Genomic DNA, 21,411 nt, shown 5'->3' on the forward strand with positions numbered 1-21,411 from the left:
CCTGGCGCCTCAGTTGGACCAGCGTTCGTGCTGGACGTGCAGACCGCGTGAGACGACGCTTCATCCAGTCCCAAACATGCTCAATGGGGGACAGATCCGGAGATCTTGCTGGCCAGGGTAGTTGACTTACACCTTCTAGAGCACGTTGGGTGGCACGGGATACATGCGGACGTGGATTGTCCTGTTGGAACAGCAAGTTCCCTTGCCGGTCTAGGAATGGTAGAACGATGGGTTCGATGACGGTTTGGATGTACCGTGCACTATTCAGTGTCCCCTCGACGATCACCAGTGGTGTACGGCCAGTGTAGGAGATCGCTCCCCACACCATGATGCCGGGTGTTGGCCCTGTGTGCCTCGGTCGTATGCAGTCCTGATTGTGGCGCTCACCTGCACGGCGCCAAACACGCATACGACCATCATTGGCACCAAGGCAGAAGCAACTCTCATCGCTGAAGACGACACGTCTCCATTCGTCCCTCCATTCACGCCTGTCGCGACACCACTGGAGGCGGGCTGCACGATGTTGGGGCGTGAGCGGAAGACGGCCTAACGGTGTGCGGGACCGTAGCCCAGCTTCGTGGAGACGGTTGCGAATGGTCCTCGCCGATACCCCAGGAGCAACAGTGTCCATAATTTGCTGGGAAGTGGCGGTGCGGTCCCCTACGGCACTGCGTAGGATCCTACGGTCTTGGCGTGCATCCGTGCGTCGCTGCGGTCCGGTCCCAGGTCGACGAGCACGTGCACCTTCCGCCGACCACTGGCGACAACATCGATGTACTGTGGAGACCTCACGCCCCACGTGTTGAGCAATTCGGCGGTACGTCCACCCGGCCTCCCGCATGCCCACTATACGCCCTTGCTCAAAGTGCGTCAACTGCACATACGGTTCACGTCCACGCTGTCGCGGCATGCCACCAGTGTTAAAGACTGCGATGGAGCTCCGTATGCCACGGCAAACTGGCTGACACTGACGGCGGCGGCGCACAAATGCTGCGCAACACCGCGGTTCCTGGTGTGTCCGCTGTGCCGTGCGTGTGATCATTGCTTGTACAGCCCTCTCGCAGTGTCCGGAGCAAGTATGGTGGGTCTGACACACCTGTGTCAATGTGTTCTTTTTTCCATTTCCAGGAGTGTACAATACCGCCAGAACAACAGGGCAGCAGGTGCTACGTTACGTGTAAATTTAAGATTACTCTTTACGTTAGTAACATCTCACTACAGTATAATCGTAAAGGAACTTGAATAAGCTACTTTCGTCGTTTTACTGATAGTTAAATTTTCCCTTGGGATAGCCCGTTTTCATTTTTGTAATAATTATTCTTCCTTCAGAAACGAAAAAACTTGTACCTTAGACCATGTAGGATAATTTCTCTTATACCCAGTCAGGCAACGAGTGCAGGGCATTTTGTCTCTTACAAACACAAAATTGAAATGTGCATCACATAGATAACGTTAAAACGTTCTAAAACAGACACTGTGCAACGCTGACTTGTTCCTAACGAGACTGGTCGTTTGCTGTCGTTATGACCACCCTTGGTATACTCACCATACTGTTCGCAGTTAGCGGACGGGCCTTCTTAATCTAGGTGTCGTTGCCATTGCGCCCTTTTACCAAATACTCGGAAAATTTAGTCGGAGAAGTTCGGATTCTCCCCGTGTATCGTCATTAATGAAACATTGGCCGTGCGGTGGATTGTGCGTTGTGTGACCCTTACTTCACCGCCGTCTCCTCCCGCGCATAGCGCCCAGCCTGTCCTGTCAAGAAGTCAGTACACCAGCGTACGCTGAGACACTTACTGTAGTAGAGCCAGTCGGCGATGGGCGAGACGGCGATGCCGCACTTGAAGATGCTCTGCTGGGAGCCCATCAGCATGGCCGTCACGTAGCCGCCGTACCCCCACCCCCAGACGCCGACGCGCGTCTCGTCTAGGAACTTGAGCTCGTCTAGCAGGTACCTGCGGGCAAGGCCAACATGTGCACAACTTATCAATACAATTGAAAACACCGTTCAACACGACACAGACAAGTATGTTCCGAGCAATATTATAAGGGGGAACGTTCATGGAACTGATCGAAAACGTCAATTTTCAATTTATTTTTTTGTATAAAATATTCTCGGTATTCTTGCCGCGTCAGTTCTAGATAAAATCTCGAGCTTTCGACGATTACCTCCATCGTCATCGTCAGGAGCTGACTGTCTCCACTGCTTTTTTTTTTCCTTCATTGAATTTCAATTCCCCTCGAAGGGGGCGGGCTGGCAGCAGCTTAGGACGCCGCTCTGCAGCCTACAGATTTTCTGACAAAGAACAGGAGAATAAATAATAATAAAAAAACAGGCGATAAAATCGGGGACTTAGCGAGTAACAAGGTGAAAAGAAAACGGGGAAATTAAAACAAGCAACAGAGGGATGATGAAGCGAAAAAAAAGACATACGGAGCAGACAGGGAAAACAATAGACAATTAAAAAAACACGGCGACAGTCTGGATTCTGTTCGCAAAGTATATAAAATTCACACCCAGCGACAGCATGGTTTCTGTTCGCAACACAACACTGAATAGTCACTAGAACACAGCACGAAAAAGTCGGCAAAGGTGACACCACAGTCGAGAGCAGGTGGGGGGAAACTGGACAGGAGATGAGAAAACAAAAAGGCGGGAAAGGAGAGTAAAAGCGAAGGGGGGGGGGGGGGAACCGGGAAAGGAGCTGATGGAGGATGAGGACCCACAAGAGGGGTGAGGGGCAGACGCGACAGGGAGGGGGGGTAGGCAGAGGAGGGGAATACAAAAGGACTGGGGGGGAAAAGGGAGGTAGGGAGAGGTGTAGTGGGGAGGAAACAGGACGGAAGGGGGGGGGAAGAGGGAGCCCAGGGAAAGGACAGAGGAAAGGAGGGGGAGGGAGGATCAGAGTTGATAGGAAGGATAAATGGAGGGAGAGAGGGCATCATCCGGGAGGGGGAGTTGACGGAAGCCACCTTGGGAAAGGAGATGGAGGGTGTAGAGATGGAGGGTAGGGGGGACACAACGGTGAAGACGTGGCAGGGGGCGAGGATGGGAGAGGAGAGGAGCAACCAGGGGGTGAGGGGGTTCAAGACGGCGGGAGGTGTAGAGGATGTGGATCTGTTCGAGGAAGAGGAGCAGATGGGGGAAAGGAATGAGATCATAGAGGATCCGCGTGGGGGACGGGATGCGGATACGGAAGGCGAAGCGGAGTGCATGACGCTCAAGGATCTGGAGGGACTGATAGAATTTGGGGGGGGGGCAGATATCCAGGCAGGACTGGCATAACAGAGGATGGGACGGATTAAGGATTTGTAGGTGTGGAGGATGGTAGAGGGGTGCAACCCCCATGTCCGGCCAGAGAGGAGTTTGAGGAGGCGGAGGCGGTTGTGGGCTTTGGATTGGATGGATCGGAGATGAGGGATCCAGGTGAGGTGACGGTCAATGGTGAGGCCAAGGTAGGTGAGGGTGGGGGTGAGACGGACAGGACGTGCGCAGACAGTAAGGGAGAAATCCAGGAGCCAGAAGGAGCGAGTGGTACGACCTACGATGATTGCCTGGGTCTTGGAAGGATTGAGTTTCAGGAGCCATTGGTTACACCATGCAGCAAAAAGGTCAAGGTGATTCTGGAGAAGGCGTTGGGACCGTTGGAGGGTAGGAGCGAGGGCGAGGAATGCGGTGTCATCAGCATATTGCAAGAGGTGCACTGGAGGGGGGGGGTTGGGGCATATCTGCCGTGTACAGGAGGTAGAGCAGAGGGGAGAGGACAGAGCCCTGGGGCACACCGGCAGAGGGGTAGAAGGTGTAGGAATTGGCATGATGGATGGTAACGTAGGAGGGGCGGCGGGAGAGGAAGGAGGCCACCAGACGGATGTAGTTGATAGGAAGGGCATAGGTTTGGAGTTTAAACAGGAGACCGGGATGCCAGACACGGTCGTAGGCCTTTTCAAGGTCAAGTGAGACAAAAATGGCGGAGCGACGGGAGTTAAGCTGGAGGGAGAGGAGATGAGTGAGGCGGAGGAGTTGGTCATCAGCAGAGAAGGAAGGTCGAAAGCCACATTGGGTGTTTGGGAGGAGGTGGTTTTGGTGGAGGTGGAGATGGATGCGCCGGGAAAGGATGGATTCCAAGAGCTTGCTGAACACCGACGTGAGACAGATAGGACGATAGGAAGAGGCATCAGATGGAGGCTTATTGGGTTTGGAAAACATCAGGATACGGGAGGTTTTCCACAGGTCGGGATAGAAGGCAGTGGCAAGGATGACATTGTAGAGGGCGGCAAGGAGGGAAGGGAAGGGAAGGAGGGAGGGCAGTGTTTGAGGTGGCGGTAGGTAACGCAGTCGTGGCCGGGATCTCCACTGCTGCTATGGTAGCCTCTATATAGCCCGAAGACGGCTTCTGATTGGTCGGCTTCTGATTGGTCGGCGATTACGTGCTGCTGTCTCAGACGGTGTCACTGTGTGCGCCGGTGGCGCCACCGCTTCCGTTTAAACGTAAACCTTGGAAGGAACGTCTCTGCTGCTTCTCTGCATCAAGCGCTCGTTTCCACGCACAGCTCAGATGGTATCCGCTATCGCGGTTAAAGTTCTTTTGGCTCATTCTTATTTCAACAGCCTCCTTTATAACAGAATCCCAGTACGTGGAGGCATGGGACAGAATTTTAGTTTCATCGAACAATATTTTGTGTTTGTTCGTGAGGCTGTGCTCCGCAATTGCCGATTTCTCCAGCTCTCTATTTTTAATATGGCGTAGGTGTTCTGCACAGCGGTCGGAAACGGTACGAATAGTCTGACCTATATAATTGCTTCCACACTCACAGGGTATATTATAAATTCCAGGGACCCTGAGGCCGAGATTGTCCTTAACAGGGCGCATCATCTCCTTAATTTTCTTAGGAGGACGAAAAATCGTTCTAAGACCACGTCTAGAAGAGTCCTGCGTAGAAACACAAAATATTGTTCGATGGAACTAAAATTCTGTCCCATGCCTCCACGTACTGGGATTCTGTTATAAAGGAGGCTGTTGAAATAAGAATGAGCCAAAAGAACTTTAACCGCGATAGCGGATACCATCTGAGCTGTGCGTGGAAACGAGCGCTTGATGCAGAGAAGCAGCAGAGACGTTCCTTCCAAGGTTTACGTTCAAACGGAAGCGGTGGCGCCACCGGCGCACACAGTGACACCGTCTGAGACAGCAGCACGTAATCGCCGACCAATCAGAAGCCGACCAATCAGAAGCCGTCTTCGGGCTATATAGAGGCTACCATAGCAGCAGTGGAGACAGTCAGCTCCTGACGATGACGATGGAGGTAATCGTCGAAAGCTCGAGATTTTATCTAGAACTGACGCGGCAAGAATACCGAGAATATTTTATACATAAGTGCCGCTGCGAAAAACTTCGTTCCCAATTTATTTTTTATTTGAAACTTCCTGGCGGATTAAAACTGTGTGCCAGACCGAGACTAAAACTGTGTGCCGGACCGAGACTCGAACTCGGGACTTTTGCCTTTCGCGGGCAAGTGCTCTACCAACTGAGCTACCCAAGCACGACTCACGGCCTGTCCTCACAGCTTTAATTCCGCCAGTACCTCGTCTCCTCCCTTCACAGAACCTCTCCTGCGAACCTTGCAGGACTATCACTCCTGGTAGAAAGGATATTGCCGACACATGGCTTAGCCACAGCCTGGGGGATGTTTCTAGATTGAAAGTTTCGCTCTACAGCGGAGTGTGCGCTGATATGAAACTTCCTGGCAGATTAAAACTGTGTGCCGGACTGAGACTCGAACTCGGGACAGTTTATTAGTATAACTCAGGGGCAGTAAGTTTCCAAAGATTCAACCATGAAATCGTATCCGAAGTGCCTGAAAAATGATTAAATGTGTGACGCGACCTCCCAGCCACGTCCACTTTTTGAACAATCACTTCACTATGTTGGTGAACAACGATTCCGTCGATTACATTCACAAGGAGAGGCTTCCAAATTGTATCCTGAATGATGTGCAGCCCACTTGCACGTTTCTGGCCGATTTTGAACTTCTAAAAAATGTGTTTGTGGCAAAACCCAGAATCCAAATAAGTCTCTAAATTCACTAACGTGGAAACGATGCCCTAAAACCATATTTTCGTCTTCTATAGTTGTCAGAATTGCAACTTATGCTGCAGTTCTTGTATTTAATGGTGACAACATAGGGAGAATGAAGGTGTTAGAGAGAACAGGCTTTAAGATAGGAAATTTCACTCAAGATACATTGAGAAAAATTGATTTACAGTGCCTCTCTGCAGTTGTAAAGTCAGTTAAAGACCTGGTAAAGCAATGAAGGTAGAAAACAAGAAACCAGAATAGAAGCCTTGAAGGGAAAGACAACCCTAAGAACAAATCTGGAGCCGTCTGAGAAGTGAGAGAAGGAAAAAACGTTAAGTTGAACTTTAAATTGCCTACCCTGAAAATTAGGTTTTTTAGGGTTTATGTACCTTTTTCTCAGGATCTATGAAGTCTGGAACTACGAAATTTTGTGCACTTACTTTTACAAACTCAGTAAATGTTGCTCAGGAGCTAAATTTTGAAATTATTATAGCAAGCTCAGATACGGGGTAAAATGCTTGGAATTTGGCATGATTTTGTGTTATACTCACATAGTTATAATTAAAAATGATTAAAATTCTCCCATTCTATATGTTCAATGCTATACGCAAAGTTATTAAACAGAGAAAATTTCGTAGAAATTTCTTGAATAGTTTCTTAGAAATATATATATATATATATATATATATATATATATATATATATATATATAATATTTTGAAAATAAAATTTTTAAATTCCATAAAAAGTTTGTCAACAAAGTTAATATTAAATCTGTTAATGTCATATAAAGCAGGGTACATTTCATTGCCGGATATTTAAAATCGTGGATTTGCTGCATATTTTAAATAGTGTGTGTTTTTCGTGAACTTCACCCCTTAAGGAACGGGAAAGACCCTCCGTGGTTTAATAATCGTGTTAGAAAACTATTACGTAAACAAAGAGCGCTTTATCACAGATTTAAACGAATTGAAAATTTACCTGATAAACAAAAGATGAACGAAGCGAAACCGAGCGTACGGAGAGTGTAATATCCACGACACTATGTTCTAGCCACAAGATGTTAAAATGAACTAAGTGTACAAACTTCAACAAATATTATCGTATAAAAATGACGATAATTATTTCATTATTTCTGTAATAATTTGATTTCTGAGTGAATTAAAACTATTATCGGAGAACCACATTCATAGACAACGACAATTATAATCTTTTTTGTTATCTGTGATAATTGTGTTTCAGTTGTTCTTCCTGTGCTAACCGGTGAACTGTTCGGACATGAGACGTGTGAGGTCTGTAAAGAGAAAACCTGTAACGATACTATTAATTATTATTTGAAAAATAGAGTCGCTATTGTCTAGACGTGGATTTGTATTTATTTCAATTGTAATCAAATCTGATTAATGTTTTTAAACGTTAATTTTCAGCTCCGCAATTAGGAGCGCAGCTATTAGCGCTAGTAACTTAGAGCGGAGTTTACTAGTGGCTCGTATAAAAAATATGAAGTAATTTCATTTAAAATTATTAGTGAATAATTTTAAATGATAAAGAATAGAAAGCAAAAGCCTTAAAGACTTTTATCTGAATATACTAACTTGATATAAAAGGAATCGAGAATAACAATAGTCAAATTGACTATCGTCTGTCTGCCGTCATGTTAGCAAAAATCTCTCCGCGGCAGTTTTTAGTCGAGAATTTTAACAAACATAAATGTTGTTAGATATAAATGAATGGAAATAAATATGCACCGGTGGTCCCGAATCTGCTTTAAAAGACAGAACACAGAATTCAACTCAGATTGAATTTTTAAAAACGGTGCTAACAGCACGTTACGTAATATCAATTTCTTATTTCCTGATGTATGAGGCCTAATTATTTCGGATGATTTACATGAAATACTTTAATAGGAGACATACGTCAGTGTTGTGCGTGGGTAGTATTTTGTGACTAAATGTTCTCTTTGCTAGAAAAAAGGGCTTCCATATTAAGTAACAGTTGTGTAAAATCTTATAAATGATATGCAATTTAGTCCCACTGACACGACTTTACAGACAACATTTCTACACAACGTCAAGTGGAGATTTCTTTAGCAGAGTGACAAATATAAGCCGGGATAATCATTTTTGGGATCAAACGAATTGTTACGCTGCCAATTTATTTTTATATTTTTTGATCTACCTGAAATGTCATTTATAAGTAATTAAAGTCATGAAATACTATAAACCGGTTCCGCCACAAGAGGAATGAGAAAAGCGTTCACCGACTTTGAAAGGTAATCTTTGCCAACCAATCAGACTAAGAACCCTACGCTCCATTCAGTCATAGTGCGAACTCGGAAACGACAGATGTTGAAATAAAGGATCAAGCAATAGAAAAGCGACTACAATCGCTCATTAGTGGAACGACATCTGGACCAGATGAGACACTTGCAAGATTTACAGAGATTATTCGAAAGAACTTGCTCCCCTTCTAGCACCAGTTTATTGTGCTTCTCAAGCTGTGACGGGTACATCGCGAATCGTCATTCGCGTTTTCAAGAAGGGTAGTAAGATGGATGTACGTACTTCTAGATCTATATCGCTACCATCAATCTGTTGTAAAATTATGAGACACGTTTAATGCTCTCTTATTATGACGTTTCTGGAGAACGAAAATTTCCTCTGTAAAAATCAACATGGATTCCATAGACAGAAATCTAGTGAAACTCAGCCACCTGTGTATCTCCACAATATCGACAGCGCTGAAGACATCGGTGCTCAGGCTCAAGCCATGTTTATTGACTTTTAGAAAGGTGTTTAACGAAGGCTCGCAATGCAGTTTAGTAACAAAAAAAGAAGAAAAAAAGCGCGAGCTCCCATGCTTCGGACCAGATCAACGACTGTATTCAAGACTTCCTTCGAGGTAGAACTCAACACGTCACTCTTAACAATACAACGTATTAGGGGTATAGGTACAAAGTTCACCAAGTCTCGCGTCGGACGGCTGGTCGTGGCGTCCGAGTAGGCAGGTGGGACTCAACTAAATACACTCCTGGAAATTGAAATAAGAACACCGTGAATTCATTGTCCCAGGAAGGGGAAACTTTATTGACACATTCCTGGGGTCAGATACATCACATGATCACACTGACAGAACCACAGGCACATAGACACAGGCAACAGAGCATGCACAATGTCGGCACTAGTACAGTGTATATCCACCTTTCGCAGCAATGCAGGCTGCTATTCTCCCATGGAGACGATCGTAGAGATGCTGGATGTAGTCCTGTGGAACGGCTTGCCATGCCATTTCCACCTGGCGCCTCAGTTGGACCAGCGTTCGTGCTGGACGTGCAGACCGCGTGAGACGACGCTTCATCCAGTCCCAAACATGCTCAATGGGGGACAGATCCGGAGATCTTGCTGGCCAGGGTAGTTGACTTACACCTTCTAGAGCACGTTGGGTGGCACGGGATACATGCGGACGTGCATTGTCCTGTTGGAACAGCAAGTTCCCTTGCCGGTCTAGGAATGGTAGAACGATGGGTTCGATGACGGTTTGGATGTACCGTGCACTATTCAGTGTCCCCTCGACGATCACCAGTGGTGTACGGCCAGTGTAGGAGATCGCTCCCCACACCATGATGCCGGGTGTTCGGCCAGTGTAGGAGATCGCTCCCCACACCATGATGCCGGGTGTTGGCCCTGTGTGCCTCGGTCGTATGCAGTCCTGATTGTGGCGCTCACCTGCACGGCGCCAAACACGCATACGACCATCATTGGCACCAAGGCAGAAGCGACTCTCATCGCTGAAGACGACACGTCTCCATTCGTCCCTCCATTGACGCCTGTCGCGACACCACTGGAGGCGGGCTGCACGATGTTGGGGCGTGAGCGGAAGACGGCCTAACGGTGTGTGGGACCGTAGCCCAGCTTCATGGAGACGGTTGCGAATGGTCCTCGCCGATGCCCCAGGAGCAACAGTGTCCCTAATTTGCTGGGAAGTTGCGGTGCGGTCCCCTACGGCACTGCGTAGGATCCTACGGTCTTGGCGTGCATCCGTGCGTCGCTGCGGTCCGGTCCCAGGTCGACGGGCACGTGCACCTTCCGCCGACCACTGGCGACAACATCGATGTACTGTCGAGACCTCACGCCCCACGTGTTGAGCAATTCGGCGGTACGTCCACCCGGCCTCCCGCATGCCCACTATACGCCCTCGCTCAAAGTCCGTCAACTGCACATACGGTTCACGTCCACGCTGTCGCGGCATGCTACCAGTGTTAAAGACTGCGATGGAGCTCCGTATGCCACGGCAAACTGGCTGACACTGACGGCGGCGGTGCACAAATGCTGCGCAGCTAGCGCCATTCGACGGCCAACACCGCGGTTCCTGGTGTGTCCGCTGTGCCATGCGTGTGATCATTGCTTGTACAGCCCTCTCGCAGTGTCCGGAGCAAGTATGGTGGGTCTGACACACCGGTGTCAATGTGTTCTTTTTTCCATTTCCAGGAGTGTAGATCTATGTGTAACAAGGAAATGTATTTTGACTCGGAATGGTAAAGAGAGTCAATAAACTAAACCAAACACCGCCCGAACAGGTCTCGAAAGGTCCAATGGTACCGACCGACCGCCGTGTCATACTCAACCGATAGGTGTCACTGGCTGCGGATACGGAGGGGCATGTGGTCAGCACACCGCAAAGAGAGTTAATTACGTTGTTATATGGTGATATGAGTTTATTATCGTGTTATCGTTCAGATGCTAAACCGATTTGTAATTGGGATAATAAACCGTGTTTGTAAACCTACCTCCACCAGTTACTAAGTAATAGTAGGAATCGTCATTTCACTGGAAAAGTTGGGTGGAAGACGGGGTCCCTCCGAAACGAGTAAGAAGACAACTTCAAGGAGGAGAGAAACCCTCGCAACAGTCAGACAAGCGTTTATCTTGTTACGTAGTTCTTTCACGAAAGATTTGAAGGAAAACTGTTGCAAGGTGACTTCCATAGCGTTATTGCTATACCAACAACTGGTGTCGGGGCACACATCAACAAATGTTCCTTTCACACACACACACACACACACACACACACACACACACACACACAGGCGACTGATGAACGATCGGCGAGCCACAACCTAAGTTGGTCTCATGGAGTTTACCTCCAGCCGTTCTAACAGACGACCATAATATCGTTACACTAAAGTTTACCAATTTCGCTTCCTCCTTCGCGTGCGTCGCTTCTTGCTGTGCGCTCGCTTGCGGTGGTCGCCTCCACTCAACCCAGTATAGCTGCTTCAAAAAAATGGTTCAAATGGCTCTGAGCACTATGGGACTCAACTGCTGTGGTCATAAGTCCCCTAGAACTTAGAACTACTTAAACCTAACTAACCTAAGGACGTCACACACATCCATGCCCGAGGCAGGATTCGAACCTGCGACCGTAGCGGTCGAGCGGTTCCAGACTGTAGCGCCTTCAACCGCTCGGCCACTACGGCCGGTGAATAGCTGCATTCGGGGTCGCAGCACGCGACGCAAGTGTCTTATACCAGGCCTCTTCACCCAGGCAGTTTCTCTGTTTTAGTGGTTGCCATGTTATTGCAAGGAACCCGCTTCTCAATTTTCACCGTTCTAGCCCGATCACTGTCGGATTTTTATTAATGATAGTCCTCATCCTTTTACATAGTACACTAGTGACCATTAAAATTTCTACACCAAGAAGGAATGCAGATGGTAAACGGGTATTCATTGGACAAATATATTATACTAGATCTGACACGTGATCGCATTTTCACGCAATTCAGTGCATAGATCCTGAGAAATAAGTACCCAGAACAACCACCGCTGGCCGTAATAACGGCCTTGATACGCCTGGGCATTGAGTCAAACAGAGCTTGGATGGCATGTAAAGGTACAGCTGCCCATGCAGCTTCAACTCGATACTACAGTTCATCAAGAGTAGTGACTGGCGTAGTATGACGAGCCAGTTGCTCGGCCACCATTGCCCAGACGTTTTCAATTGGTGAGAGATCTGGAGAATGTGCTGGCCAGGGCAACAGTCGAACATTTTCCGTATCGAGAAAGGCCCGTACAGAACCTGCAACATGCGGTCGTGCATTATCCTGCTGGTAGGTAGGGTTTCGCAGGGATCGAATGAAGGGTAGAGCCACGGGTCGTAATACATCTGAAATGTAACGTCCACTGTTCAAAGTGCCGTCAATGCGAACAAGAGGTGACCGAGAAGTGTAACCAATGGCACCCCTCACCATCATTATGCTGTAAACAGAACCTGGATTCATCCGAAAAAATGACGTTTTGCCATTCGTGCACCCAGGTTCGTCGTTGAGTGCACCATCGCAGGCGCTCCTGTGTGTGATGCAGCGTCAACGGTAGCCGCAGCCATGGTCTCCGAACTGATAGTCCATGCTGCTGCAAACGTCGTCGAACTGTTCGTGCAGATGGTTGTTGTCTTGCAAACGTCCCCATCTGTTGACTCAGGGATCGAGACGTAGCTGCACGATCCGTTACAGCCATGCGCATAAGATGCCTGTCATCTCGACTGCTAGTCGTACGAGGACGTTGGGATGCAGCACGGCGTTCCGTATTTTCCTTCTGAACCCACCGATTCCATATTCTGCTAACAGTCATTGGATCTCGACCAACGCGAGGAGCAATGTCGCGATACGATAAACCGCAATCGCGATAGGCTACAATCCGACCTTTATCAAAGTCGTAAACGTGATGGTACTCATTTCTCCTCCTTACACGCGGCATCACAACAACGTTTCATCAGGCAACGCCGGTCAACTGCTGTTTGAGTATGAGAAATCGGTTGGAAAGTTTCCTCATGTCAGTACGTTGTAGGTTTCGTCAACGGCGGCAACCTTTTGTGAATGCTCTGAAAAGCTAATCATTTGCGTATCACAGCATCTTCTTCCTGTCGGTTAAATTTTGCGCCTGTGGCACGTCATCTTTGTGGTGTAGAAATTTTAATGGCTAGTAGTGTATTACGTACATAGTATGTAAAGATAATTTTTTAGCGCACTTCCATTGTTTGTTTTCAGTAACTGCACCTGATGATAGGCATTTGTTAGCCCGGAACCGGTCGTCATTCCATACTAATTGATACGTTACGCCCTTGGCGCCAGTTGCTTCTCTGTATTCATTTAAGATCTCTGCGATCGACTCTGTATGGCGTGCCTGCAGTTTTGCTCTTTGGTCGCTTTTCGGATATTAACGCGCACGACGATGTGGGGAGAGAGCTGGTTTTGGTCGGTTGGTTGGTGCTCCGGTGTGCTGTGTGGTTGCCGGCGGTCGCTCTTTGCGCGCTCTCTGCCTCTTCCTGTCACGTGGGCAATGGGTCTGCGGATTGACATGTGCATGCGGTCGGCGAGTGTGTACTGCGTCCAGTGAGAGGGCAATGGCTCGGCTCTGAGCACTATGGGACTTAACATCTATGGTCATCAGTCCCCTAGAACTTAGAACTACTTAAACCTAACTAACCTAAGGACATCACACAACACCCAGTCATCACGAGGCAGAGAAATCCCTGACCCAGCCGGGAATCGAACCCGGGAACTCGGGCGCGGGAAGCGAGAACAGAGGGCAATGGTCTCATCTGTGCTGCTAAACGATGTTCACATGTGAAGGTGGCTTCAGAATGTATCAGTCTGCAACCAGATACGCTACAGAATCAAACGCGTTTGGACGTCCATGTTATCTGTTTTGTGTTGACCATTAGTGCACAACTTATTGGACAGTGGTTGGCTGTGTGAATGAGATTTGCCTGTTTCGGACGCACTTGATATACGGGCAATGAGTATCTATCTAAGCGCGTTTCTGTGCTCTCCGAAAAAGTCACAGGTTAGATTTTCTGGCAGTTCTTTCTGCCTTTTGCTATTAAGTGTAATCCACCTATAGTGCATTGTTTTGTAAAATTAAGAGATTAAGCCTATGACATTATTTTTCTTCTTGTATGTAGTTATTTTTTAGAATGATAAGACAGAGTATATGTTCTGCTTTCTAAACATTCTGCAGTGTTCTCGCGGTGAATGTTTATGTATTGTGGTTCTTGTGCAAAGGGCTGTTGAACTGTTGTTGTAGATAGTGATTGCAAGAGATTTAATTTGGCTGTTTTGAAATTTTTCTAATGTTTTAAGGATTGTGTTACTCTGGATACTGCCCAGTTGCTGTGTGGTTTTATGACGTTGATTCAGTGGTATAAGCAGCCGTGCGTGTCGTCCGTTGTAGCTGTTTATTTAACTGCGGCACGACGCCTTGGCGGCGGCCGGTTTGAATTGGAACTGATAGCGCGGTCGCTGAGTTTATCAGTGGACTCCAGTTCTTCGGCGAATTTTATGATTTGTTCCTGGTGATACCGAGGGGTCCGTCTTTCCTCCTCGACCGTTCCTTCAGCTCGACATGAGTTGTAGCTTTCGCGCACCTCCGATGTGCCGTTACTTGTCACTGAAATTTTGTTACACCTGAAAGATGTCTTTCATTGTACTGGGTTTTTAATGTCTTATTGATAAAGAGAAATTGTATTTCTGCTGTTATATCTTCAAAGGTGTCCTGCTTCTGTGGGAGTTTGTCTCAGTAAACTATTTTTTGTTTGCATGATTCTTAAGATTTATGTAAAGAGGGTTTTAAAATTATTTATTGTTTGCAGGTGAGTTGTGACACCTGTAGACATTTTGTCTGTTTAGCAATCGTTTCTAATTCTAGGTCAATTATGTATATCATTCTGGGGTAACAGAAGTTTGCTGTTGTCATGCAAATGTTAAATAAAATGTATTGGAAATTACAAGCCAGAGTTTGCGAATGATTGTTAATTATTGACTGGTTTTATTGAGTTGAAGTATCCTTGAGCGTGTGTCCCACGTCACGCTAATATTATAAATGCGGATTTAGCTGTACCGATTTTGATGAAATCGGGTATGGAGATAGCTTGAACGCCGAGGCAGAACACAGGCTACTGCAAAAAGTGTTTACTATAAGATACTTAATGATTTCAAGAATAGAGCGCTATATACGGAACAATAATTATTTTTTGAAAAAGCTCTTTACTCTTTGACTTATGAACTTCATCATAGTTGTAAACACGCTTTTATTGTTTGTTTTGTTCTATATAATACGCTTTAACGTAACGAGTACAATACTTATATAATCTTCGACGTGTTTGATCCATACTTCTACTGAGCGATGTGGCGCAATGGTTAGCTCACTGGACTCGCATTCGAGAGGACGACAGTTCAAACCCGCGTCATGATTTAGATTTTCCGTGATTTCCCTAAATCGCTTCAGGCAAATGCCGGGATGGTTCCTTTCCCATCCTTCCCGACGGAACCAATGATCTCGCTGTCTGGTCCCATCCTCCTAAATCAACCGTACCGCTATTCTAATCTCAGTCACAAGCCAGTCGCATTTTAACTGCAGAGAGTCACGCGTCTCATAGCTTCTGGGACGCTTGAAGTCTCAAGAGTGACCTCATTTAAATTCCTTACGACAAACAGAGACACGTCGCGCCTTTATACATACAACGTGGCAGTCTTTTAGTGAGACTGCGTTTATTTACGATACTCAAGGGCAGCCGTGGTTAGCAGCAGAGCGTGAGGGCAGCCGACGTTACTGCACGTAGAAATGTTATAAAATTCGCACTGAATCGAATTACAAATTATTCATTTTCTTTCTTCGTCAGTTTAACGCTATTTAATAATTTTAAGAAGTCCACGTTTTATTTCAGCACCGTCGGTATCACTCATCGTAACAAAACTATTGATAAGCGCTTACAGCTCATGGTCTTCTGGTTAGCGTTGCTGACCCTTGATCACAGGGTCATGGGTTCGTTTCACAGTGGAGTCGGATTTCCTCCGCTCGGGACTCTCTCTCCCTCTCCCTCTCTCTCTCTCTCTCTCTCTCTCTCTCTCTCTGTGTGTGTGTGTGTGTGTGTGTGTGTGTGTGTGTGTGCGTGCGTTTGTCTTTTTTCTTTATCATCATCGACGTGCGAGTCGCCGAATTGGCGTCAAATAAAAAGACTTGCACCAAGTGGCTGAATAGTCGAACGGGGTCTCCTGGCCAATAAAGGCATTCGCACATTTCATTTTGTTTTACTGATATGGGAGGGAAGAGAAGCTGCGGGTAACAGCCTGTTTAAAAATGAAAGCCGTACAACTCAAGCGGTCATTTCTATGTCTGTTACAATTTACAAACAGCTGCAGCTCTGCTTACCACCATCTGTGGTGGTACTGGAATGGCATAAAAGATAATGGAATCATTTTCCGTCCAGCACAGACGGCAGGAATGTAGATAGGGACGTACACTGAAGAGCCAAAGAAACTTGTACTTTTGCCTAATATCGTGCAGGCCCCCCCGCGAGCATGCAGAAGTGCGAGCATGCGACGTGGCAGGGACTCAACTAATGTCTGAAGTAGTGCTGGAAGGAACTGACACCATGAATCCTGCAGAGCTGACCATAAATCCGCAAGAGTACGAGGGTGCGAAGATCTCTTTTGAACAACACGTTCCAAGGCATCCCAGATACGCTCAACATTGTTCATGTATAGGGAGTTTGGTGGCCACGGCAAACGTCTAATCTGAGGAGAGTGTACATGGAGCCACTTTGTATAAATCCTGGACGTGTGGGATGTCGCATTGTCCTGCTGGAATTACCGAAGTCAGTCGGAATGGACAATGGGCATTAGTGAATGCAGGTGATCGCATGTGTGTCACCTGTCAGTGTCGTATCTAGACGTATGAGGGGTCCCATATCACTCCAACTGCACACGCCCCACACCATTACAAAAAAAATGGTTCAAATGGCTCTGACCACTATGGGACTTAACATCTGTGGTCATCAGTCCCCTAGAACTTAGAACTACTTAAACCTAACTAACCTAAGGACATCACACACATCCATGCCCAAGGCAGGATTCGAACCTGCGACCGTAGCGGTCACGCGGTTCCAGACTGAAGCGCCTAGAACCGCACGGCCACACCGGCCGGCCCACACCATTACAGATCCTCCAACAGCTTGAACAGTCCCCTGCTGATATGCAGGGTTCATGGATTCGTGAGGTTATCTCGATACCTGTACACTACCATGCGCTCGATACAATTTGAAACGAGACTCGTACGACCAGGCAACATGTTCCCAGTCATCAACAGTCCAATGTCGGTGTTGAAGGGCCCAGGCGACGTGTAAAGCTTTGTGTCGTGCAGTCATCAATGGTACACAACTGGGCCTTCGCCTCCGAAAGCCCATATCGATGATGTTCCGTCGAATTGTTCGCAAGCTGACACTTGTTGATGGTCCCTCACTGAAATCTGCAACAATTTGCCGAAGTGTTGCACGTCTGTCGCGGTGAACGATTCCCTTCAGTCGTCATTGGCCCCATTCTTGCAAGATCTTTTTCCGGCAGCAGCGAATTCGGAGATTTGAAGTTTTACCGCATTCCTGATATTCACGGTACACTCGTGAAATCCCCACTTCATCGCTACCTCTGTGCCATCGCTCGGGCGCCGACTCTAACACCATGTTTAAACTCTCTCAAATCTTGATAACCTGCCATTGTGCAGCAGTAACCAAGCTAACAACTGCGTCAGACACTGGTTGTCTTGGTGTGAATCTTCAGGTTTTGGCGGCGCAAAGACTGTTCCATTAAGTTTCGGGTGTGCAGCCGCAATAAATCTCCTTCTTCTTCTTCTAATATTTCGGCTGTAAAACGTTCAGCCATCTTCAGAGTGAGCCGCTAGACTGCCGCTCCAGTGCTTGCTTCGTCCCTTCATACTGTTGTCGCAGTCGCGCGGTACAACAGTATAAAGGGACGATGCAAGCACTGGAGCGGCAGTCTTGCGGCTCACTCTGAAGATGGCTGAACGTTTTACAGCCGAAATATTAGAAGAAGAAGGAGATTTCTTGCGGCTGCACACCCGAAACTTAATGGAACACTGGTTGTCTTATGTAGCAGTTGCCGATCGCAGCGCCGTATTCTGCCTGTTCATTTATCTCTGTATTTGAATACGCATGCTATACCAGTTTCCTTGGCGATTTAGAGTGCAAAACGCTGCGCTATGAGGACCACATACCAGGCATGGAATAATACCGCGCCACTGGGTATTTTGGAAGCAAGGGCTGGCGGCTGGTGCTGCGACACGGCCTCCGGCTGCGGGCGGCGGCGGCGGCGGCGGTCAGGGGTCGCGGCGCGACTTCAGGCCAGGAATTCGTGGCCCGGCCGCCTTTGCATTACAGCCCACTGAATAATGGATGGGGCCGGCACCGACACCACGCGGCCTCCGGAAGGGGCTCGCCAGGAGCCACACGCCATTCCTGTCGCCCACACTACCTTCTTTGTCCCTAGTTAATTCCCGTGTGCTCTCAGGTCCGTTTCAGAGGCATTTCATTGGTCATCCTGTTCTTTGTTCCAAACATCAAAGTAAAGCTGCTGCCCCTTACATGATGGAGACATTTCTTACCGTAATCAACTACATCATTCTAAGGGACGATAGCAAACTGACAGTATGCTTCCACAGAAGCTCCTATCTTTCATCTTTTCTCTTATGGAACCACGCAATCAGGTAGATGCAATATTTCTTGATTGCCGAAAAGCATTACATGTAGTTTATGAACGGGTTATGAAGTCCGCCACCGGTAGCTGAGTGGTCAGCGCGACGGAATGTCAATCCTAAGGGCTCAGGTTCGATTCCCCGCTGGGTCGGAGTTTTTCTCCGCTCACGGACTGGGTGTTGTGTTGTTCTAATCGTCATCATTTCATCCAAATCGACGCGCAAGTCGCCGAAGTGGCGTCAAATCGAAAGACTTGCACCCGGCGAACCGTCTACCCGACGGGTGGTCCTAGTCACACGACTTGATAAAAACGGGTTATGAAAAGAAAAATTTGTGAATGGTGTGAGGACTTCTTAGCCATCGTCAGCATTATAGTGAACACTCGTAGTGGAGTAGGTTCGTCTTCCACTCATCTCTGTGTCCGATGCGAGAGGTACACAGTTTGCCGATGTAATGACGTCTGGTCCCACGTGGAGCAGCTTGTGTCCTTCCATTTCTGCTCAGCATTTTCTTTTCAGTCGCTGTTTTGGGCTGTATTATTCAAGGGGAAGTGCCCCCAGTGAATTAGTGAGCTCCAGGATGAACTGTCAAACACTGTAAACATTAATGTGACACATCTTCGTGATAGCCTCGATTACGCTCTTATATCGTCTCCTCTGATCACCCCCACAGCGAAAATTGATTACTGGCCACGTGGACAACACGCCCCAGCCATTGTAACTGGCTTCTTAAAACCATCGCTTCTACGTGAACTGCATCCTATGTCCATCTTAACTGGTATCTTAAAACCGTTGGAGTTGTGTATGCCTGTTCAAGGATACTGACATTTGTGCGTCTGTCTTGCCATTTTATATGCAGAATCATCAGCAGTCGTCGCTGGTGATATTAAAGAAAGGAAGGAAAATTAGTTTCAACATCCCGTTGAGGTTGAGGTCATTAGAGACGAAGTACAAGCTCGGATTGTATCAAGGATGGGGAATGGAAAATTGTATCAAGAAAGGGTAAGGAAATCGGCCGTGCCCTTCGAATGGAACCATCCCGGCATTTCGATTAAATGCATTCGCAGTTGCGAATATGGTCAACCATCAACTGTGCAATGGAATAACGACAGTGAAAATTTATGCCGGACCGGCACACGAACTGTATCACTCGCTTATCGGGAGCAGTGTCTTGCCATTTGGCTATCCGTGCATGACTCACGGCCAGACCCCAAATTCCGTATGTCGTCAAACGTGCTTCTACAACCTGTACTCGTAGATCCATTATGTATATTCTCGCACATGCGAGACATTTTACTTGAAAGTCGTTTGCTCGGTGTCGGCGGATAAATACGATATTGCAGTGTCTGTGTTATTCTGAACTACGATGCAAAATTCCTTTGGACGTGCTTTGCGAATATAGACAACCACCAGCTGCATATTAGAATGTCGACAGTGAACATTTGTGCCGGTCCGGAACGCGAACCCGGATTTCCCGCTTATCGCGAGCCGTTCGGCATGAATTTTCACTGTCGTCATTCCATTATGCAACTGGTGGTTGTCCATATTCGCAAGTGCGAATACATTTAATGTATTTCCTAACGCCTGTACTCGCCGCAGAGCCTGTTCCTTTGGACATACATGCGTGTCCAAAGCAACTTTGCATCGAAATTCAGAATAACACAGGCACTACAATATCGTATCCTGGCATTTACCTGGAGCGATTTAGGGAAATCACGAAAATCCTAAATCTGAATGGTGGGACGTGGGTGTGAACCGTCGTCCTCCCGAATGGGAGTCCAGTGTTCTAATCACTGCTGATGACATTGTTCCAGCTTTTTAATATGTCGTATGTAACATCTCCACAATTCAGATCCATAAGGCAGGGTGAGCATTACAACTGAATTGTATCCGAGGATCTTTGTTGAAACACTCACATAATGACGGTCAAATACTCGGAACCCTAGTTTCGAAAAGGATTCTCCATCACTGTTAATTCTGTGCTGGATTTCCGAATCTGTACTTGTACTTGCTGCGGGGATGTTACCAAGGTAACACACTCCATAGATAGTGACACTGATATTTACCGTTCTTCCCGCGGTGCTGACTGGCGACGTAACAGTGTATCACCGGTGTTCAGTTTCAGACCAATATATTTGCATCATGTGCTGGATGCATTCAGAACTAACCTCATTCCTTCTTAGGACTCTGCTGCAACTACGTTATATCAGCGTAATGTAACTCAACTAATGCTGCAGAAAATGTTTGAGTTCTTGCTTTTAGGAGGTCCAAACTAAACAGATTCCCATCCATCTTGTAAGTTAACTCTATTCCTGGAGTTAGTGAAAGAGGATTTCTCAGTAGGGGCAAGGCAGTATTTTACTGGTAAAATTTAACAAAGCTCGAAGTGCAATGAAATCCCAGCCACTTTCCATAAAGAATCTGCGGATGAATTAGCCTCCTCGATTTTCCCTTTCCATAACATGACAACTGTTTTCTGCGTGGCTATGTCACAATCGTGGTTTATGTGCACAATACGCAATGCCACTAACGGTGTCTGTTTCGAGTCTGCAGGAATAGCACATTCGCACACACTAACACCGCACAGAGATAACTGTCTTTATACCGAGTTCCACGCTCTACCATTTGAATCTTTGATGCCTTGTTATACAGGGTGTTACAAAAAGGTACGGCCCAACTTTCAGGAAACATTCCTCGCACACAAAGAAAGAAAATATGTTATGTGGACATGTGTCCGGAAACGCTTACTTCCCATGTTAGAGCTCATTTTATTACTTCTCTTCAAATCACATTAA

At 47.1% G+C, this 21,411-nt stretch overlaps 1 protein-coding gene across 4 annotated transcripts in view; it reads right to left on the reverse strand.

Moving 5' to 3' along the window:
* The window catches only part of LOC126191140 (inactive dipeptidyl peptidase 10), a 1,759,372-nt gene that overhangs the window by 38,693 nt on the left and 1,699,268 nt on the right, over window positions 1-21,411 (reverse strand). For all 4 annotated transcript variants that reach the window (XM_049931893.1, XM_049931895.1, XM_049931894.1 and 1 more), the window contains exon 16: window positions 1,798-1,955. In XM_049931893.1, the coding sequence (XP_049787850.1) occupies window positions 1,798-1,955 (158 nt within the window). The remainder of the gene's footprint in view (window positions 1-1,797; window positions 1,956-21,411) is intronic.

Source organism: Schistocerca cancellata, chromosome 6 (genome assembly GCF_023864275.1).
Source record: "Schistocerca cancellata isolate TAMUIC-IGC-003103 chromosome 6, iqSchCanc2.1, whole genome shotgun sequence".
NCBI lineage: Eukaryota > Metazoa > Arthropoda > Insecta > Orthoptera > Acrididae > Schistocerca > Schistocerca cancellata.